Source organism: Tauraco erythrolophus, chromosome 1 (assembly GCF_009769465.1).
Source record: "Tauraco erythrolophus isolate bTauEry1 chromosome 1, bTauEry1.pri, whole genome shotgun sequence".
Classification (NCBI taxonomy): domain Eukaryota; kingdom Metazoa; phylum Chordata; class Aves; order Musophagiformes; family Musophagidae; genus Tauraco; species Tauraco erythrolophus.
The window spans coordinates 49,768,030-49,791,355 of record NC_141465.1 but is presented as its reverse complement, the minus strand read 5'-3'; the positions used below and the strand labels follow the sequence as shown (position 1 = coordinate 49,791,355).

Below are 23,326 nucleotides of genomic sequence, written 5' to 3'. Positions count from 1 at the left end.
CAGAGGCAAGCAGCAGCTCGTAGACGAACATTGTGGCTCTTTTGCTTACTATACTGTAGTAACATAAATAAGGCCTGGATTTTCAGGAAACACAGTTCAAGAATGTAACAATGCTTGTTATCAACGCACTTACGACTCATAATAGGAATTAATAAACTATTATTTCCTTGTGAATACAGGCAAAAGGAAGACTACAACCATCAAAAGTATTTAAATCGGGAGAAAGCATCATCAGGAATTAACTTTTTCCTGCTATTTAATTTTAATGTGTAACTTTTTTTTTTTAACAGCATAGATTTTAACATTTGAAGCCTATCTCCTCTGTTTCAGACTCTTATTTCATAAAAAAAAAAAAAAACAACCTAATGTAGTTGTCAACATTAACATTTCATACTCATCTAAGCAGTTTTCAAAGCTAATTCCAGAAAAAGAAGGGGGCGGGGAGGAGAAATTGATTCAACAGGTATAAATTCGGAGTATGCACCACTTTGAAACCCCTTAAACCCTGTCATCTTGCTTAGAGGAACCAAAACGACAAGCTCGCTGTGATTTTGGCGAGAACAGCAATTTCCCAGCAGCTTAAGTACACACCATGTTTACTTGCAACAGAAACAAAGAACTACAGGTGGTTCGGGAAGCCACTTGTAAAAGAAGGAGGAAAGAGTCAGGAGAGGAAAAAGCAAAAAGAGAATACTGGAAGTAAAGGTTTAGCTGGGAACTGGGAATCAGCCCAAGCAGAGGAACACGAATTAACTCTGCACAGCCTTATCAACAGGAGTTTGCCGCCTCCAGCAGGGATTTCGGAGCGCCCGGCCCCAACCGTGCTGCGCTACAGCCAGCTGCGGCCGAGGCCAGGACAGGGGCTCCCCCGCCCCGCTCCGCTCCGCCCCAGCGGCCGGGCGGCCATCACCCCCGGGCGGCGGCGGGGGGCCCGGTCGCGGCCCAGGTGCCGAGGCCGGGCCGGCGGCAGGACGGCGGAGCACGGAAGGGGGGACGGGGGGGCGGGCCGCGACCGCCGGCCTGCGACTTACCGCCCCGCGCCGCCGCTTCGTCTTTAAGGGCGGACGCTCCAACCCGCAGCCCCAGAGCGAAGGTGAGGTGCGCCCGCTGCGCGGTGACCGCCGCGGGGTCACCGCCGGGGACGGCCGAACCGAAGCGAACCCTCAGGGGAGAAGGCGGCACCTCCGCGGGGAAGGCGAAGGCGAAGCCCCGCGGCAGCGCCGCGAGCCGCCGCCCGTCCCGGAGCCGCAGGCAGGACGCCCGGGAGCGCAGCTCGCTGCTTTCCCGCCAGGGTGGGAAAAGCCAAAGCCCGAGCGCGGCGCCGGCAGCCGCGCGGAGCCACCCGCCGCGCGCCTCCCGCGCAGGCCCCGGCGGTGCCGGTGCCGCGGGACAGGTGCGCCGGGGCGGCCCCGGGCACCCCCCGCCCCTCCGCCAGCGGCGCTCTGTACCACCGCGCGCGCCGGCTCCACTGCCCCGCCTATTCCCCGCCCCCGGCAGCGGCGCGCGAGACGGAGGCTAGAGCGCCGCCCTTCCCCGCCACGGCGGAAGTAGCGTATGCGGAAGGAGCGGGCAGCCCGGGCTTCCGCATACGGCGCTGCTCGCCCCTTTGGCGTTGAGTGTGCCCCTTCGCGGCCGAGCGCGGCCGCCGCCGCCCCTGCGCCATGTTGCGCGGCCTGGGCAGCTGGTTGGGGCTGGAGCGGGCGGGCGAGGAGAAGCTGCTGTCGCCTGAGGAGAGGAGCAGCTCCGCGGAGGAGGAGGAGGAGGCGGCGGCCACTGCAGGCGCGGAGCCGGCCGTGCAGGGCGCGGAGCCGGTGGACTCGGAGGCGCTCCTCGGCCAGGCCAAGGGACTCGGCAGTGAGTGTCCTCCTCTCGCACGCCGGGGCTGCCGGGGAGAGCGGGGCGCGGGCGGGCCGGCACCGCCAGCTCCGGGGCGCACCCGCGCTCGGCCAGATAGGGCCCCTGGCGCTGCGCCGGCGGCTCCCCGCGGCCGAAGCGCCCCCGCCGCCTCCGCTCCGCTCCCCTGCGGTACCCCGGGCCGCAGCGGAGGGGTGTGGGGCTCCTCCCTCTCCCGCACACGTCGCTGCTGGGGGCTTTCGTGCCAGGAAAAGGCTCGAGAAAAAGGATAGCTTCACATCTTGGAGGGGTGTGTCGTGTTCGGGCATCTTCACGCAGGGAGTGTTGCTATAGGCCTGTTGTAAAAAAAATAAACTGGTAGTCTTAGCAGCAAAATTCCCGTAGTGTGGTGAGAACAGGGTAGCAACTGGAGAGGTGAAGGTAGACCGGTTTAATGCACGTTTAGGAGTTACCAGTAGTTATCGTTGACACGTGAACCAAAGCTTCAGTTGAACTAAACAGTTATAGATAGGTTTTAAGATGAGTTAAGCATGTTTATTCTCAGCTCAACAACTGATGAATCACTTTTCATCTAGATAGCGACAAATCCAATGTAGCTTGCATAGTGATGCAAAATGGGGAACACAAGTTTGAGGTGACAGGAATACTCTTGAAAAAACAAAACAGCTCCAAAGCATATCTTTCCAGATGTAAATGGTAATTCAGGTCGGTTTAGCTAGTATGGAAAATGATCTCAGCAAAGAAATACTAAGACATTCTTCCCTACATTTTTTTATTTTTATGTTTTCACATATCTTTGTTCTGCATATCTTTTAAATTATGTTTGTTAACTGCAGTCTATAGCATGCATCACTACCATGTGATTTTTCATGCAGCTCACCTGGTCTCTTCCACGCTTCTAAAACAATCCTATACAATTGATAAAGCTGGAAGTTTGGAAGAAACCTAATTCTCTAATTTCATCTTTGTTTTTCTGCATTTCTGAGATTCTTTTTAAATAGCAGTTACTGACAGTGAGGAATATTTGATTAAGTTGCTAACAATTCTGTGCACTGTTAAGGATGTTGCCTCACTGGACATAAAAAAAACCCCCACATTTTAAAATACTTGACTATTTAAAATGCGAACCAAGAAAATGGCTGCAAATGTTCCTTTCTGTTGTCATCTTCTTCAGAATTGTTACTAAATGAATGGCATTTCTTTAAGTATCTATTCTGTTGTCACTGTGGGAGAAGTGATGTATACATAGAGAATAACTTACTTCAGGAATTGGTGTGGAGTTTCTGTGATTTTCCATAGGAAAGTGATGGGTTTTGATTATTTTGTTGAACACATCTGTAATGAGGCAAGACTGTAATTTGCAATAGGTAAGAATTCTGCTTAACTGTAGTAGATTCTTACATAAAATTAATCCAAAGTGCAACTCCATACTCCTTGCTAAAGTGTTTTCTTCCTGGTGCTCTGAAATGCTGGATCAGTATCAGTTGAAAGGTTAGTCTGAGAGCGTTTGTTACTGTGCTTTGTCCTGGGCTATCTGAGCTGCAGCAGATTGTCTGTGTAGTTTGGTCAGACACTTGTCAGGATGTTGTAAATTGATCCTAATCTGGTAATTACTGTTCAGGAAGGAAAGAATTTGAATTTTCAGAGGAAGTTAGTTACAGATATAATTTGCTCTAGAAGTGATAATTTGTTTTGGTGATGCATGGATTCATTTTCTGTGACACCAGAGAAGGTTGTGGTGGAAGGGTTTTTTTTTTGTAAGGATTTGGACATCACTGTTTTTACACATAATTACTCTAGAAACGTCTGCATGACTAACAACCAGGGTATCTGTGTGGAAAGACTGCCCTAACACATAAAGAATTTTACTGGTAAAACTGAAGCCTTAAATACAGTATTTTTTGCTCGTTACCACATCATTGCAAAGGTTAGGAGAGTTTGTCAATGTGAACTAATGATAGAAATATTGCTAGATACATAGTCTTAGTACAGGCGTAGATTTGTAAGAGGGAGGGAAAGTTTCTTGATTATTTGAAACTGGAAATGTTGCTTTTCCACTGCTGATTCTATTTTTCTAAGGCTAAGTACCACCTCTTACTGGGGTTTATAAGTATCTTGCTTCAGAAAAATATTTGCCCTTAATGGACATAAAAAGCATTTTGCTCTTCAGACTAGTTCCAGAACTGGCCGAAACTACTTTGCCCAACAATACCAAAACATTGCTGGACAGCAAATGTTTTGGCACCTTTTGCACTTAAAACAATTGCATGCGAGGAAGTTTCCAGGGATACATAAAACAACCGATAAAAACTGGTAGGGAGGAAACAATCCAGTAGGCTACTGCTTCCTCTGCTGTCATAAGGGGGACAGTATATGTGACTATATTTAAAGTGTAGAAGATAGGCTTTTTTTTTATACAATGCGAAGCATGTGATATGTTGCAAAGCCCGATAACAGATAGAAAAGATGCTTGTGAGTACTTGGAGGAAGTTTGGTTGTCACCGTTCTATGGGTTATAAATGGAAGTTACATATAAAGAACTGGCTTGCTTGAGGTCTGGCTAGGACCTCTGCATATTTCAGGATTGATTTGGTGATATCATAAAGAGAGAATGTTTTATACGTCACAAAGAACAGTCAGCTTTCCAAAAGGTGATGTGACTGTTCCAACATAACTTAGTCAGTGGCTAATAACTGTATGTTAAAACAACTCACATTTTTTTTGTATGGTGAGGTTGTTTCTTACATTTCTAACCCACAAGGAAACTGGAATTTTTGTGAGATCTTGAGAAGGAAGGTGGTTTTTTGTTTGTTTTAAACAGAAGTGCTGGGGTTTTTTTGAAAGTCCTCTGTATAAAAGTAAAAGTTGATTTTCATAGAATCATAGAATGGTTGGAGTTGGAAGGGACCTCAGAGATCGTCTTCTGGAATAACTAAAATATTCTTACCATCCCACATGCTTTGCATTCTTACTAATGCCTCAAATATATCTTTGATAGTACTATACAGTTTAGATCCACCATTGCTACTTCTAACCCTAGAATTAGAATAGAATGGACTATTTCAGTTGGAAGGGACCCACAACAATCATCTAGTCCAACTGCCTGACCTCTTCAGGGCTGACCAAAATTTAAAGCATGTTATTAAGTTAAGAACATTGTACAAATGCCTCTTAAACACTGACAGCAGGCTTGGGGCATCAACCAGCATTCTGGGAAGCCTGTTCCAGTCTTTGACCACCCTCTCAGTAAAGAAATGCTTCTTAATTTCCAGTCTGTACTTCCCCTGGTGCAGCTTTGAACCATTCCCATGTGTCTTATCAGTGAGAAGGGAGGGAGAAGTGCTCAGCACCTCCCTCTCCACTTCCCTTCCTCATGAAGCTGCAGAGAGCAATGGGGTCGCCCCTCAGCCTCCTTCTCTCCAATCTAGACAAGCCCAAAGTCCTTAGCTGCTCCTCACAGGACATGCCTGCCAGACCTTGCACCAGCTTTGTTGCCCTCCTATGGACACATTCGAGTACCTTCACATCCTTCTTAAAGCGTGAGGCCCAGAACTGCACACAATACTTGAGGTGAGGCCACACCGGTGCTGAATACAGTGGGATAATCGCCTCTTTTGACTGGCTGGTTGTGCTGTGTTCGATGCACCCCAGGGTGCAGTTTGCCCTCTTGGCTGCCAGGACACACTGCTGACTCCTGTGAGCCTGCTGCCAACCAGCACCCCAGATCCCTTTCTGCAGGGCTGCTCTCCAGCCACCCCTCTCACAATTTATACTTGTGCCCAGCATTAGTCTGTCCTAGGTGCAGAATCCAGCATTTATTCTTGTTAAATTTCATGCTGTTGATGATTGCCCGATGGTCCAATTTATGTAGATCCCTCTGCAATTATTATATTATTACATTTACTGTGGTACCTACTGACATGGTATCATTGTATACACTGTAACTGACAGTCATAATACAACTGTTCAAATATAATGAAGTGCTTGTAACATCATGTCACTATCTGAAAAATAAACAATTCCAATGTTGTTTTAAGATAAATGTTGATTTGTCAATAAACTGATATTTAATGTTTCTGAAGGTCTGTGTTATGCATCTTGCTGCTAGCAAGTTTGTTTTCCTTAGTTAGAAACGAACTATAAAAGGCAACTGCCCATGCTGCATCGTTCTTTCCCTGCCACCTTTCTTCACTTCAGCACTGCTACTATGAAAAATGCTAGCAGTCTTTGGAAATATTTGTTACTGCTGTTGTGACACTGAACATATTCAGAAAAATAACCAAACAGGGCCACGGTGCTTCTCATGGAGCTAAAAAGAAGAATACAATGCAAAATTGAAAAGGGGCAAACATCAGGAGCAAGCTTCTCTCTTAAGACCTTTGAAGGAATCTCAAGTGTTACTTGCCTGAAATTTTTCATGCATTTGCTGTCTTACTTTATGAGACTTTATGTGTGTGTTGATTTTTTTTCTAAAAAAAAAGAAAAAATTCTTTTTTAATGATGTTGTTGAAGTTACTTTATTGCTTAATGTCTCCAAAATATTTAAATGAAATTAAGAAACACACATTGCTTCAGAATATTCCATGGAAAGCAGTATTTCAAGGACCATTAGGAATGTTTGATTTCGTAGATAAGGTTCATGTATAGAAGTTTGATCATCATCACTAAAGAGTATGAACTAGAAAGGGATAAATACGATTTTAGGAGTTCTTTGTAGGCCAGAAGCCAAGTTAAATTATTTTGAAAAAAACTTTCAAGTAGGTATCCAAATGTCTAAAGAGAAAGAAAAATAAATCTAGTAAGAGAACTGGATGTAAAGATATCTTTTTTCAGGTCTTTCTCTTCTCATCTGTGAAAGGTTACCTCTTCAATTTTGCCACTGCTGCTACAAAAAAGATATCAGAATCTGTTGCCGAAACAGCACAGACGATAAAGAAGTCTGTAGAAGAAGGAAAAATCGACAGTATCATTGATAAGGTATTTTATTTCTCAATACTTGATCTGAAAGATCTGTTTGCTTACGGTTTTCGTGACATATGACAAATCTGGCATGTGATAACATTTCTTTAAGCTGGTTTTAGGAATTACGTGTTTCAAGAGCAGGTTATCTCCTGTCATCATAAATGATGTGACTGAAATATTTATTCAAGGTAGACATGCCAAAAAATGGTCAGTCTGCTTTACTCAGCACTGCACCTGTGTTTCATTCCTTCAGGATATAAATGCACTGGAGAAAGACATGAAGAAAATAGGAAAAATGCAGACATAGGAGGAAAGGCTGGAGGAATTAGCACAGACAGGCAGTTGGCGGATGTTTGGAAGATGCGTGGGTTGAGTTTTTACCCCCAGTTTATTTAGGTGGAAAGAGTGATGCTATAGCTTGCATCTTAAATGCATCACTGAAGCAAGATTCAGAATTAGGTCAGCTTTGTGGATTTTGTATACTAAGACCCTACATCTATACAGATATGGTTTCGTAAGACCCAGTGAGGTAAAGAAACAGCTTACTATAGTCCTATTCTTTTCCCTACCCTGACCCTACCACTTATCTCTTGCCCTCCATGTTTCTGACTGCCAGCTCCAGTTGCTTAACTTCTGCCAGCAAGTGGTCTTCCATTGCTTTAAGTCAAGAAAATGGAGGGGGGGGAAAAAAACAGCAGCAATGAGTGCTGTGTAGTGTTCTGTGTTTGTTAGCGAGGGCAGCTTGGAAGCGGAAGGGAAAGGGAACTGGCCAAAACCAACATAGCTGTAGTGGGACCGTGCGTTCACGTGTGTCAACGATGCAGCCAGACCCCTCCTCAGGCTCCAGTCTCTCAGACACCCTCTCGGGAACTTTTTTTTCCTAATAAAACGAAATTCAGTTTCATTATATACTTAGCATTCATGTTGTCTTCCAAATTATTCATCAGGTGACACTTCTAAATTTCTTTTGTGATCGAATTTTGTCTCCAGATTTCATTGACTTTTTAGTGACAACAGTCTATGTGTAATAGTAGAATTATATTTCCTACTACAGTATATTAGTCTAACATAATTTTGATCCACATCAAAAAGGAAAAATTGAGTACAAAGGTTATTTGGTAATTTATTACACAAATAATTAATGCTCATAAAAAAAACCTGTAGCTAAGTACCTACAGCATATTTTATGCCTAAAATACCATTTTCTTTTTTCTGTGAATGCCTTCAAATAATATGAATTCCCTATTTTGACTAAGAAGTTTACGTATGGGAGAAACAGGATTATAGCTATATCATCCTAAAGTTTTTTTCTTACATTATATAAATTATTTTATTCCATAAATACCAAAAATTAACATAACTTACAACCAGGAGGAACCACAATGAGCTATTTGTATAATAGGCATTACAGTAGTTCTCTCACTGCTGTTAATCTTAAACTGAGATGCTGAGTTGTTGAAGGAAAAAAAATTACAGGAATTTATCAGGATTTAGCTTGAAGACTTGCATGCTTTTGACACCTTTTTAAGCCACAGACCTCACCGCATAAAATTTGTATTTTGTGAGTGGTTTAGGTAAGTATTCATTTCTAGCTTCATGATTTTTTGCCTTTGCTTTCAACTACAGAACAATGTACACATTGTTACTTCTAGATTATGGCATGCCAACTTCTGAGACCATTCTCCATATTATAGTTCTAAATTCAATATAGCATATTTCAGAACATAATTTGTTGATGAAAATTTGTCAACAACATAAATGGAGAAATAATTTTATTTCAGCTAAACGGACATTCTGAAAATCATACTTAAGAATTTTACAAGTGCAGTTTATTGCAATGCATATATTTCTTAAGCAACTCTTGAAACTTATTGTAAGGCCAGTGGTATCTTTAGGTGTTAAATGGTTTAAAAACATGTTTAAATAGGTCTAAACAGTCTGTTGTCTGTATTTGATATGGTAAGGCAGAAAGTGTGTATGCATGGTATGCAGATGTTCAAATTCCCAGCTAAGATTTTCCATCTTTCTTTTTTTTTCATCCCCTGAACTTGATTGATAAAACTATAAATATAATTTGAAAGCGTACACAGTAGTTTAAACTTTTAAAGGCAAAATCAAACGTTATAGTAAAGGGGGATGTATGATTTACATGAACCATCTTGAGTTAACTTACCAAAAGGGCCACCAGGGATCTAAGAATATGATCCTGCAGTATATTTGAAAGCACTTCCTGAGTGAACACAAAACAAGAAGAGTGAATTATATTTTTTATTGTAATTCCCTAATTTTTATTTTAGACAATTATTGGAGATTTCCAGAAGGAACAGAAAAAATTTGTTCAAGAGCAGCAAACAAAAAAATCAGGTAATGTATGCTTTTTTTGATAATGAATAACATTGCATAAGATAAAACTTGCTGGAAGCTGGATAATTCAGTATATCTAAACCTAATCAGCTGTGGGGCCCCCAACAGAAGGACAGGGACTTGTTGGAGCAGGTCCAGAGGAAGGCCATGAAGATACAGCTCTTCTGTGAAGACAGGCTGAGAGAGTTGGGATTGTTCAGCCTGGAGAAGAGGAAGCTCCAGGGACGCCTTAAGACAGCTTTCCAGTACCTAAAGGGGGCCTACAGAAAGCTGGAGAGGGACTTCTGACAAGGGCATGGAATGATAGGACAAGGGGCAATGGCTTTAAATTGAAAGAGGGCAGATTTAAATTAGATATAAGGAAATTTTTTACAATGAGAGTGGTGAAACACTGGAACAGGTTGTCCAGAGTAGTTGTGGATACCCCCGTCCCCTGGAGGTTCAAGGGTGGGCTGGGTGAGGCTTTGAGCAACCTAGTGTCCCTGCCTGTGGCAAAGGGGTTGGAACTAGATGATCTTTGAGATCCCTTCCGATCCAAACCATTCTGTGATTCCAATCTATCAAAACTCTATTTAATGAAACACATTATGGCAGAAGTTAACATATATTGTGGAACAGGAAGATGACGTTTTTAAGTGAGATTAGTGTTACATTGTCCAGTTGGTTTAGATTTGCTTTTTTAACCAAATTCAGCTTTATGAAATTAACTAAAAGATCACTGTACTAGCAAGCTGATCTCTTATTGTTGTTTTGAATCATAAGCCTGTGCATTTATTGAAAACAGGTGTGCTGATTACCTTTCTTTTGAGCTTTAGTGATCATGTTACATTTTCATAATGAAATGAAAGACCTAAGTTAGGGTTTGTACTATAGTATTTAATTAGCTTTGCTGTCGGAGTTGCTCTGCTTACACTAAAGGCATAATTGTTCTTTTGCTTTCCCATAAGTCATTTGCTTTATAATTATTTGTGACCTAAATCCTTTGAGTTATCCACCCATATACTATTGACATCAGTGGATCTATTTAAAATACTTTAAAATAAGGACAATTTTTTTTTACATTGCATTTCATCATTGACTTTTATGTCTTTTAATATATTACCTGAATGCAGTAATTTTTGGCAATTTGAATAATTGGTGGTTCTATTGTTAATCTTAAAAATGAGCTGTTTTAAATGGATCATGATAAAAATTTTCATACTGTCTGTAGTTAGTATGTCAGTCTGGTTTCTTCTTGCAAGACTGCTTATGTGATCATGTTGTCTGTATTTCTATCTTTTTGTTTATGTTAGTAAACTTCGATTTCTGTTGATATAGTTCTACAAGTTTCATGAAAATAGGTATCTAGCTTGGCAAAAGAAGGAGAGAGACAGATGGCCTGACAGATGCATTAGCATCAGATGTGAATCCATGTGGGTGAAAGATCTTGTTTATGTCAGGTGCATAGGCAAATAAGTGTTGTTAGTGTTAAGTGCACAAGAATTATTTGTTAGCTGTTACAGATGAAGTGTTCAAGGCCAGGTTGGATGAGACTTTGAGCAACCTGGTGTAGTGGAGCGTTTTCCTGCCCATGGCAGGGGGGTTGGAACTAGATGACCTTTGAGGTCCCTTCCAATTCTAACCATTCTATGAGTCTATGAATCATATTATCTCTATAGGCTGAATTTGCATGGACAATGAAGAGATTAATAGACTTCTATACATCTAAAATAGTTTATTTTCCTCTGTGTACAGCCTACAGCACTATTTTACAAGTATCTGTGTAAATATAAATCAACTGAACTCAAGTATGCTTATTCAGTGTATAACGTGTTGTAATTTATAAGATATTTGTAACTTATTTTTCTCCATCATGAAAAATTGGTATCTTAGACCGTTAGAAAATCAATACAATAGTAAATGATTTTGAAAACTTAGTTTAGACAAAGTTCACGTGTTTAAAGGGAATCTAGAAACTTCTATTTGCAGGCAACATAACCAGTTATACAGCACTAATTCAGTAACTAAATTAAGAGGCACAAGTTCTGACTGAACACACTGCAAATAAATCCCCACAGTTTTAATTTTACAATAACAGAAATCAGCAACTATTTAATTTTTTTTTTTTTAAACCTCTGATAGGCAAAGATCCATTCCTAGAGTTTCTCTCTTATGCCATGAGCATAGTTTAGGAAAAAGGAACAATGATTTGGCTTACTGATGTAAGTCTGCTTATTTTTGTGACATTATATGTTACTTTATGTAAGATGTTTTATTTTTTTTTTTAAAAAAGTAATACATGTGCAATTATTTTCCTCCTTTCAATAACAGAAGCAGCAGTGCCTCCCTGGGTAGACAGCAATGAAGAAGAGACAATTCAACAACAAATACTGGCCTTATCAGCAGTAAGTATTTCATTTCCTGTAAGATCTGAAATTTTTCTGTTGGACAGGTTAAAACTTGTTTGTTTTTTTTTTTTATCAAAGTAAGTTTGTCTGGCAATATTGAGTTATGTGTTTTCAATATACTTGTTTTAATGTGTCTGTCACTGCACTGATCATCTGCAAGAGTAAATAGTTCTTTCAATATCAACTTGTAGATCCCCAATGTAATTTTTTATTTTTATGAAGGCTTTACAGCTTTGTGGTATCGTAGAATTATGTGGGAAGTGGGATTGCGTTGCTGATCTTGTGTGTGATATCTATGATATCTTTTTTCTGGTATCAGTTAATGACCGTAAATATGTTCTTCAAAGGATAAACGAAATTTTCTGCGGGATCCTCCAGCAGGTGTGCAGTTTAATTTTGACTTTGATCAAATGTACCCTGTTGCAATGGTGATGTTACAAGAAGATGAACTTCTCAATAGGATGAGGTTTGATCTTGTTCCCAAACAGTAAGTAATTTCTGCTGGTAACGATATATGGTTGTACTTTTAATGTGTCTGTAAATATTTGTTAATTACTCATTTTTCTTCTGACTTCCTTCAGTTCGTTCTTTGTGTAGTTCCTCTGTATATATTTTCTATCTGCTAATTTCAAATGAACTGAATATGGCATGTGGCTTGTGGTTCCACTTAGTGGAAAGAACAGAAGTAGATCTGTTAGAAATTCAGAAGTAATAAGGACCTGTTGATTTAAGTATGGGAGAGGCCTTAAATTTTTCCATGTCCAGTGTGCTAATTGAAAATCTCTTTCCCAAACAAAGGTAAATGCAGCAACGAAAACATTCAGGTCTATTGGTGTAACTGACACTCCAAAAAGGTTATTAGAGATAGTCAGAGGCCCCCTGGAGAAATGGTAAAAGAATGCATCGCAAGACAGCAACAATGCAAGCAAGAAAAAATGGTTTTGAATAGGCAATAGGAGGACCTCTGTGTTGTTGACTTCCTTCTAGTGGACTTAACTGAAAGATCTGTAAGGTCTTTGTCCCAGCAGTTCCAGTATGGCTTCTTGATTTCAGCTTTGTTCCAGTGCTGGTTTCCTTCTTTGCCCAGTCCCAAACTCTCCTCCTTAAGCTTGTTTCATAGGTCAACGTTCTTAAGTAGGACTTCTCAACATTAGTCTCTTGTCTGAGGATTGAAACAGGAAAGAAAATACCTTTTGTTGTCTGCTTTTCTATCTTAAATCACCTCCTTTTATATGCCTTCCCAGCTCCTTATTTTATTTACTCCGTTCCCTGCCATTTTTGCCACTGTCAGTCCTAAAGCTCTACCCATGTTCTAGGTCTTCATCAGATCTGTCTGTGATGCTCTGTCCTCAGCCTCTGGTCGTGCTATCCTTGCCTATCCTACCCCATTGCTTAATAGTTATTTTTTTTTCCCTGTTCTTAGTCTCCATAGTCACTGTTTGTCTGAATGGGGAGAAGGTAACTTCATTCTCTCTCTTTCTTTCTTGACCTACACACCTTCCTCTTCGCAAGCCTTGCCATTTTTGACTTCTGTTTCCTCTGGGTTAAAGTTGGGTCTTTTCTTGCTTGCTGGAGGATTATCAAAGGGACATAGTACCTAAGAAATGGGATAGTCTCCCACTTATCAGAGCTGGTTGTTTCCGAGATGATAGTTTCTAGTTATTGAAGGTCCTGTGGACATGCTGAAATAGGTGAAGACAGTGAAATAGTTCTGCAATCTAGGAATGGCTTCTGCCTATAGATCAAAGATATTCCAGTTCCACCCAAGGTCTAGAGAAGATGTAGATGAATACAGTTTGACAATGATAGAATGTTGGTTTTAGAGAGTAAGTGAAGAGAACAGGGTTATTGTTGAATTTTTTTATAGAATTTGGCAAGAGAGATGGAAAAGCATATTTTTCCACATTATGTATTGCTGCATGCTGTTAAGCATTTTCTAAAGAAACAGCATTGTTATTGGATGTTCAAGTCCATTGTAACTGTCTTGTAAGAGATCAAGAACTTCTACAGTGATGAATTTTTTTTTTTTACATTGTGATAATATCACAAATTTCCAAGGTTTTAATTAAAAGGCAGTCATATCTGCTCCTTCCCTCTGCATATTTAATTTTATTTCATATCTAGATTCTAAAAGGAACCATGTTTCCAAATGTAGTAATCAAAATCTGTTTGTTCTCTCTAGCGTAAAGGAGGAAGTGTTCTGGAGAAATTATTTCTACAGAGTGTCCCTAATTAAACAGTCTGCACAACTCACCGCACTTGCAGCTCAACAGCAAGCAGTAGGAAAAGAAGAGAACAAAGGCAGAGAAGAGGATTGTCAACTGCAAGGTACGGAAAGGATTAGTTTTAGCACAGCTCGTTAAGTTAATGTCACGCATACAGACTGTATGTATCAGGTGCCATCAAATTTATATCCTGAATTTCCTATGAAATCAGAGCTTCTCTCATCATACTTGATCTGTTCAGATGAGGGAAGAAGGGGCTTCTAGTGCTGTTAAGCCATTTTCGAATTTCAGCCAACTCTGTCAGAAAAGTGAAAATCTTAATGAGATGAAATTCTGTACTTGGCTTCTAACAGCTCAAGACCACTAATGGTCTCTGGTGTGCTTTTTCTGACTTGTCACAAAGAAGTGTAGGAGGTACATTTGGCTCACCCAATAAGACAAGAGGTACTAGCCAATCCAGCCAGGTTGCGTATTGTTTGCTCTCGCTTAGGCCTCAGGCCAAACAAAGTTAGTGATATTGGGGTAGAATTACTGTGGTGGTGGAGGCAGACACATGTGCAGGATGTGGAAAGGCACACGATATGTTACAGAAATGGGAGAAGATGGGGACTAGGAAACTACCTGGGATTCAACCTTGAGATGAAAAAGCCACTTCAGCGCTGGTGTCTTCAGTTACACTGATCAGTTTATACAGATTATTTTTACTGACCCTCTTATGAACCATTGGCTGTCTTTATCTGCATGCAAACAAATTCTGCAAGCAGGAGCATATGCAGCTTGAAGAGTATAAACCAGCTACTGGCTAAGACACAAAAGATAACTAGTAGCTCATCAAATCTTAGCTTGAGCTACGTGCGCTCACCACCCCTGGTAAGACACCTGAAGAATCTTGGCAGGCTGGGTAGGCATTAGGCAGAAGGAGAAAGCCTTCGCTGCACTCTGGAACAGATTCTCATATCCCCAACATCAATAAATTGTCATCATCCACGAAATCCATTAATGCTGATATCCTGTTGATGCTGTCAAGTTGTCTTCTTTTTTCCTCCCTTTTGGAGGCAGTGTCTTTTCATACTGGTATTTTTTCCTCATGAGTTCTTGCTCTGCTAATGATCTCATCTTTCTAATCTTACCTGAGTTTCTAATTTCACCTTTCTTATCTTTAACAGACTTTCTCACAGCTCTTTTGCACAACTTGGTAATTTTTTGTGCAGTCCGAGCTAAGGTTACTCAGCTAGGCCTTGACGCCTTGGACACGGGCAGCCAAACCTTGGGAGGTTACAAGTGGAATTACAGAGCTGGGCTTGCATGTTGCATAGAAGATACTGTTTCAAAAAGGACTGTAGTAGTTTCCTCAAGCTATTTTTTTTGTGTATACCTTTGCTGTCAAGCTTCTCTCATTGTGTTTCTCAGAGATTCTGTTCTGAGTGCGCACATGTTAGCATAGGCAAGGTCCCCATTTAGAGTGAACAAACTAGTTTTCTCTGAGTTAAAATCCAGGCAATGCTGACAGGACAGGTCACTTCAGAATCTACTCTAGACCAGGAGGCACCAATTCTGACTTCTTTTATCCAGGACAGTTATCTGTTGCCCCAATGGGCTATGTACAATCAAACGTTGCAGCGTGTCACCATGTTGAACAGCATGTTGTCAATCACAGAAACACTACTCATGCTATTTTGGGCTTGGTAATTTTGATAAAAATCATGGCCACACTTGAGCGTGTTCCATGGAGCACAGAGGAGATCTAGGTCAAATCTATGCAAAGTGCCCACAGGCCATGAGCACTCCAGAGGATGCTAGCCTTTGAGGAGAGTAACTATTGCCAGCATACCCCAGCGGGCTGTAGGGACCAGGGTTCCCTCCCTGGGAAAATTCACAAAGACGGTATAGAAATAACCCAACATGATCTACATCTTTACTATAATGATGTAATTCTTTGGCTCAGGATAGTTCAAAAGACTGCTTTAAGCAATGAAGTACAGAACATGTGTTTCGGTTTGTTTTTTTCTGTACCTTTAATTTAAAATATGTGCAGGGTGAGGAATGAAGTTGAGAATTACATGATAGTGAATCTTCCTATTGTTTTCATAGTTTTGTAAGCATGTTCTTTTCTCTCCGTAGAAACAGAAGAGCAATAGAGGAAATATGATTATATGGAGAAACAATTGATCAGTTTTGTGGAAGTTGAGACTTAATTTTTTTTTTCCTCGTGTGAAAAAACTGTTCTTAAATGTCCTGCACTAACTCTTTTCATCATAACAGAAAGCTTTTGGTTTTACCTTTCAGCACAGACTGTATTTAGACCTGTTTCCTACTTACCTGTTCATGTCATATCACATCTACACTCCTACCATATTCAGCTCCCATTTTTGTCACTTTTGATAAGCAAACTGTGCTTACTGTTACCCTGTGCACGTGCCATCAACTCAGGAAATCACTGGGATTCTCATGATTTTGTAAACCTTTACACCTGACATCTCAATGCGTTTTTCTTTCTTTCTTTCTTGGATTTTTTTACTCTTGTGATTATTTTTTTTTCTATTTTGGATTTCTATTCCTCTGGATTTTGTATTACACCAACTGATAGGATTATATTATAGACTATTAAGAGTAGTGACTGTCTTCTCTGGCTTCTGTAGTGCCTCACAATAGATCTTTGAGTATTGGATCCTTTCGTTTGCTACTGCATTTAGTCCTTCATAGAGAGGAAAAAGTTGCATTTGGAAAGATTAGAAACATAAATGTCTGCCAAAAAATATTTTCTTCGCTGTTGTTTATAAGCATGTTCTCTGTGAAGCCTGTTTACTATCAGTATGCTTCCCCTTTCCCCTGAGCTTTTATTTGATTTCTGTTTCTGCATATAATTGCTTCAGTAAAACCAATTTCAGAAAAACAGAAAGCTGCTAGTGTTGTGGCTGATTGGCTAGTCAAATAGAAGTTACTCTATTGTTAATTTCAGTGCTGAAAGTTTCCTTTATACAAGCTAAATATGTAGTTAAAATGGCAGTCTTAAACTGTAAGTTCCTGGGGCAGCATAACTTCCTTTTTATTTTTACAGTACTTACGTTTGCCAAACTATGGCTGTTGTAATTGAGATGTCTCAGCTCTGCAGGACAACTGACCCTGTTGAACAACAAAACTGTTATCTTTGAGTCATCCAAACACTTGGAAATTGCCAGTCAAAGAGAAAGTCATTGGATAATACCTAAAGAGTTATTCCAGTAAAATTACCATTGTGACTGAAAACAAAACATTAAAAAAAAAAAAAAAGCTGTCTTTTGGCCTGTTGGGGATCTCACAGGTTTCAGAAGACCAGTATTGGATCAGCAGATTGTTTTACTGTCCTAATGACTGTATATTCTGTAATGGCAAAGACACATTTACCACACCATAGTAAATACATGTTTTGTTTGATTCAAAAATCACATAGTTTGGGAAGCTCTGAATCATCTGTGTTATTTTTGATTTAAATAACCTTTTTAAAGGTTGGATTCCCTAATTGGAGGCTAAAACTGGAAGTAATTGCCTGTTGGTAGCTCTTCGTAACGTTCAGAGTTTCTTCTTAAAGCTGACTGATGTCTGTAAAATAGAATTAATTGCCTTCCATTTTTATCATTGCCTGTCTCCTCCTCACCTGCTGTTTTCACAAAGCTAAATTAGCATGATCCATGTGCAGGAAAAAAGAAGGGACAAATGGAAGACATTCCACGTTCTAGTGTAGAGAGTGTGTAAGATTTGTGACAAAATGCCAAGTTCCAGTCCTTCTCCAGGTACTAGTAACTATTTGCTTGGGAATGAAGTTGCCTCGTGGGCAGAGAACATAGCAGCCGTGGAGGAGATGATGCCAGGCCGGTATATCCAGAACAGCGCTGACAGTGTGTTAGTCACATCAGACTGGTGCACGGCCCAGTGCAGAGCTGCTGTGCCATTTCTGCATGAGAGCAGCAGATGGAGCTTGAGGCACCTCTCTCCCGCGGTGCTTTGGGCACACAGCAGAGTTACTGCGTGTTCTGCAACCTCCCGAGGAGGAAGTGCTGGAGCCTCTTTGGCTGTGGCGTTGGGTGCAGTAACAGATCCTCTGAAGCCTGGGAAGGGGAAGGAAGAGGGAGGATGGGACAAAGCAGTGGGCATTGAGTCGATAAGCTGCATAAGCAGTGAGAACTACCAATTAGGGAATTATTTTAATTAGACTTGATCTTAATTTTATAAATTAAACCTGAAAAAATCCCCCCTTCAGAAATTGCTGAGTAAGCAGGAAGAGTTTACCTGCACACACTGCAGTAAGCAGAGCAACAAGCTTAAAGCTTCTTTGCGTGTTTAAACAAATAGAACTGCTAAGCAAGCACTCCATCACTGCCACAACCTGCCCATTATGTTAATTGGTCTTGCAGCCACCTGACTGGTTATTGTGACTCCTCTACCCTGCTAGTTGCATGAGGAGGAAATCTGGGGTGTTCCTTTACCTGCCAAGAAAAAAGATCTGTCCTTTCTTGTAAACAATCATTGCCTTCTAGTACCATGCTACTAAGTACAGAATGCACAGTGAGTTTTCATAGAAAATTTGGAACAGCTGCTGGGGTTTGTGTTTTCCAGTGACTTCCTTTGCCTGTGTGAAAGAAGATAAGGCTATGGAGCACTCTTCTCGTGTGCTTACAGATATACTCCAGTATCCCTAAGAGCTAACTAGTGCCTATGTCGGTAGTAGTACCCAAACAGGGGAGTTTGGGAACTTCCGTGATAGGCAGTAGCTGGATTTCATGACCAAGTCTACACCTTTGTAACTTTAAAGATCTTGTGACATGTGGTGCAATCTGTAAGTGTTTTATAGAAGACATTATTTCAGATTCCCAACCCTTCTTATTTACATAGTTCTTTAGATCGTGTTAAGGGGCAAAGGAGTTCCTGTGATTTAACTTTGGAGTCTTAATGAGGAAATGGTTTCCTAAGTTTGCCTTAATTAAAAACAGAAAACTGCTTCTATTCCATTTTGTTGTTGCAAATGCTTCACCTGTGGCTGAATTCAGCCTTTAACCACCAGGAATCCTTAAAAGACATATTTCTTTGTACATTTAATAGCTATGCAGATTAAATGAAATATTTGTATATTTAAAAGTAATCTACCTTTTTTTTTTCCCCTCTTGATAGAAACAGTACGGCCAAAAACACCGCCAGTTACAATAAAGCCTCAAATAAAATCTCAAGAGGTAAAATGCTATTGTATTTTATCTGGTAATTTTATTTAGTATGTGAAACTGTTACTTATGGGTAATTATGCATCCTTTTGAATAAGTTGTGCTATGAAACCATAAGAATATAATATCTGACAATCCTACCTGCTGCTGTTCTGCTGTGATACTAATTTTTAATGCATACACTTTAAACTAATTTTCAGTAGGAAAAACAGTTGTTTATCTGAAGAACACTTTCATTAGTATCCTGCACGTTGTAATAGAACATGTTTTTACTCTGAAGAGTGACATTTTTAAAATGTTCAGAGTAGAAGGTTTGCATTGTATTTAGGCACGAGGGATACCTTCATAAAAATAAGTTCACGTGCTGTTATGTCCAACTCTTCAGCAGTTGTCAGGCTTACGTATCAGAAATCTAAATGATGCATTGCAATAGCAACATTACTTTATTGCAATGGCAAGAAGAACCTTTAACTTAGACACGTAATGACCTTTGTTCATTTCTAGGTTGTAAAATCAGTGCCAGAGAACGCTCTTGGCAGAAGCAGAGCTGTGTATTCGCTTGCCAATAATATGCAGTGAACTAAATTAAGCTAGAAAGATTTCCAAAGAACAGTCTTCTCTTAATCTTATTTGTGTGTAGAAAACTGTTACTGAATTGTGGTCAAAATTTAATATTAGTCTTAGCTACTGTTCTAAACCTCTTATGAGTTTATTATTGTTTCTGAAGATTACAAAAACAGAATTAAAGTTGTTAAGAGAACACAAAAAGGAGCCTAGGATGAAAAGCAGATAATTTTCAGTATCACTATCTAACATTTTTGTCTATACAAAAATACTCTTAAAGAAAAATAGCCCATAAAGAAACATAGTTGTCAGAGTAATGCATTTGGTTTGTTTTTTCGCTGACTCTATCTAAAAGGCACTCAGTCACACAGGTGGAAGTATGTATTGGTTACATTTTTTTTCTGCTTTCTGGATAAGCTTATACAAAACTATCTTACTGCAGGATGAGGAAGAGATTTCCACAAGTCCAGGTGTATCAGAATTTGTGAGTGATGCTTTTGATGCCTGTAATCTGAATCAGGAAGACCTGAGAAAAGAAATGGAACAACTGGTGCTAGACAAAAAGAGAGAAGAGACTTCAGTAGTAGAAGGTAAAGCTATTACTACCTTCTGTGTCTTAAATACAGTAATTCTAAGACAGGTTGATTTAAAACCAAATTGTAATTCAATTTAGGAAAGTAGATTTGTGACCATTTTTCAAAGCGTATGAAACGACCTGCAATGAAATATTGCAGAAATTGATGATAATTCTTACCATAGTTGAACCACGTCTTATACAGAATGTTAGCTGTAAGGAGTTTCAAATCCAAAGAACCTAACAATTTTTAGGTGGTTCTTTTATGAAAGTGACAGTGGAGTATTTTTTTTCTGTCTACTTTCTCCTTTCTCTTTCATAGGTTCTTATGTGTATGAATTTTTCTGGTATTAATTTACATCCTTGCAGGTAAAGTACAGTGTTTGGAAATCAGGCTGTTTTCTTCTTCTGATACCAGCTAAAAATGCAGTATTTGCACCACACAGTGAGCCTCTGCTGTAAAAGGTTTACATGCATTTGGAACAGTTAAAATTCAACAAATAGCTTTGAGAATGATGAGAAGAAATAACATGGGGCTTATACTTAATTCAGCAGGACTAATATCAGTATGAAATGCATTAAAACAATCCGTGATGATGTGACTCTGGCCATACACAATGAACTATTTACTATGAGGACACTTGCATGTGTAGACACTTATTATTAATACAGTTTTCAGAATTCATCTTACAGTGTATTTTGGATGTTGCTGAATCCTTGTTTTCTGAAATTGCTATATTTTCCAATACACAGCCAAACTTGGGGAATTCTTAAAAGTAATATCAGTTCCTTGCATCTAGTTTTTTGATGAAAGTGTTTCAATAAGCCTTTAATCTGTAATTTATTCAGAGAAATCTCAGCTGGCCTTACTGACTTGGACTGTGGAATTGCATGCCTTCGTATCTAGGCTGAAGTACTAACCACCATGTAACACATCAAACGCCCATCTCCTCCCCCATACTCTTGCATATGACAGGTAGAGCTAATTAAAACAGATTAATAACACAGGAATGCCTTCTGACTCACTTTTTGCCCTGAAGTATGAAATATGAATACCTTTAACCCTGATTAAATGAACTTGCCTAGCTACAAATGTCAGTGAGGAGAATACCTGCTTCTTTTTTAAATTATCCACAGTATTTGATCTTGATTTTTACTTTTTTTTTTCCCTCATAACAGTATATTCAACAAACTTCTGAACTTCATTCATTTTGTTCTGGAGATTTAAAAGTACAAAGGGAGATTCAGTTGATAGTAGGCTGAAAGACTGTAGGAAATGAGCTTGCAAAGGAATGGTTGTTACAACTAAGCTGTGTATTTGTTTTTTATATCTTTATTATAGTATGCACATAGGAATATAGACTTGTATATTAACTAATTCCTATCTGTGGTCAATAAGAAAATTAAATTTCTGATCTTGAAGTTTCTGTAGTTTTTAAGGAGAATTATCCATAAAGTTTAGGGGACATGAGAGATTCAGTGCAAATTCATCCAGTTTTATGTAAATAAGAACAATCTTTATTATTAAATTAATTCCTACACATCATTTATCTCTTGTAGAAGAAACTGCTGATTGGGAAAAGGAATTACAACAAGAGCTTCAAGAGTATGAGGTGGTGACAGAATCAGAAAAGCGTGATGAAAACTGGGATAAAGAAATAGAAGAAATGCTGCAAGAAGAAAATTAAGCATTTTCACAAATCACTATAACCCTAAGCTTTTTCTGAGGACTGACATGGATTTCTGCTTTCATATTTTGCTTACAAAAGATCTTCAAAGGACATAAAAGAATCTAAAATCATTATAATTCCGTATGGGGATAGAACCATTATTTCTGTTCTTTATATGAGCAGTTTCTGAACTTCTGCATTCTTCAAAAGAAAAAAAAAAAAGGAGGAGGACAGACACTGCAGGTTATATGCCATAATTAGAAGTGATAACATTATTACATGAAGCAACAATTTAGTTTGAGGCATTTTTGGGTGGTCAAGAAGCTCTGCAAAGAGACTTCTAAATCTAAGAAAATCTCAGTTTGTCTACAGCCTTCTGTTTGGGATGTAAAAATGGATGTTGTAAGTAACTTAGTCCTTGAAAATAACTCTCTCATCACATTTGCACTCTGATCCCTGTATAATCTGTAAATGTGTACTATTTTTAAGATACTTGTAGCTATAACTTTCATGTGTATTTAACTTCCTTCATGTATGTAGCCAAAGAATTTATAGAAAACCATATTGAATAACTTCCAATAATTTGTTATTAAAAAATGCTAATTCAGACTCCAAAAGAAGTACTGATTAATTATTCATCAGATGTAATTAACTGGCAAACATTTAAGCATTTAAATAAGAACAGAGTTATTAACTGCTTTAATTAAACTGTTGTTTTTGTTAAATCATCGTATTAAGATACTGCTTTTCCCCACAGAGAGAAATGGTTTAATGCATTCTTTCTTCAGAAGACTGTTATGTTTCCTTTTAATTTTTCTGTCTGAGTGAGAGAAAATTAAATGTTTCTCTTTTAAGTGCTGAAACATTTCTGTAAAAACTTTGGCTGGTTTGGACATCTTTATTAAATACTGTAGATATTATAAAATTGGCTCGTTTATTTGGAGGGAGGGCAGAATGAGGGACAAACATATTTCAGACTTATACAGATTTCAAAATATACTTTGTCACAGTGATTAAGACATGGAATTTAAATAAAAAATAGTTTTCTTTAAAAGATTTTTGATTCTTCTTAGACATCTGGATGTTTCCTGTAGCTTTACCATTAAGTCAGTATCTTTATGTATATAAATGAAAATTTGATGTTCTGTTTGTCATGTGTTTTGTAAAATCCTGCGGCAAAACATTAATAAAATTCCAAATATGAAGGAAAAATGGTAAAATGAAGTAGGTAGGAGCCATTAAGCACAACTGAATTATAAGCATGTTACATACAGTAAGCTCTGTCTTAACAACATAATTCTGCAGAAAACTTTTGTAAAGAGACTGAAAAGATCATAACTGTAATTATTCAGTCAATATTCATCCATGGGAACTGAAGAGAGCTAAGTAGTTTTAACTGCTGTTAACTGTAAGAAAGGACTATTTAAAATTGTCTCTATTAGCAACTTGGACAGAAAGCCCTCTTGTATTTCTCGTGGAAGATGGATTGTTTTCAGCCTGCATACATTTGACTTCTCAAAGGAGTTTCTTTATT

The 23,326-nt window shown here is 39.2% G+C and overlaps 2 protein-coding genes across 3 annotated transcripts in view; one reads left to right on the top strand and one right to left on the bottom strand.

Annotated features, from left to right (window-relative positions):
* CTPS2 (CTP synthase 2) overlaps positions 1-1,062 on the bottom strand; it is a 74,033-nt gene extending 72,971 nt beyond the window's left edge. For both annotated transcript variants that reach the window (XM_086609203.1, XM_086609213.1), the window contains exon 1: positions 1,032-1,062. The gene's annotated coding sequence lies outside the window, so the exon portion shown is untranslated. The remainder of the gene's footprint in view (positions 1-1,031) is intronic.
* Positions 1,063-1,661: 599 nt separating this feature from the next.
* On the top strand, positions 1,662-22,811 carry SYAP1 (synapse associated protein 1). Its single transcript, XM_086618891.1, has 9 exons — positions 1,662-1,854; positions 6,713-6,831; positions 9,114-9,180; positions 11,491-11,564; positions 11,915-12,054; positions 13,750-13,895; positions 18,938-18,996; positions 19,991-20,138; positions 21,683-22,811. Exons 1-9 carry the CDS (start codon positions 1,662-1,664, stop codon positions 21,808-21,810), a joined length of 1,074 nt encoding a protein of 357 aa, XP_086475017.1. The 3' UTR covers positions 21,811-22,811.
* The last annotated feature ends 515 nt before the right edge of the window (positions 22,812-23,326 follow it).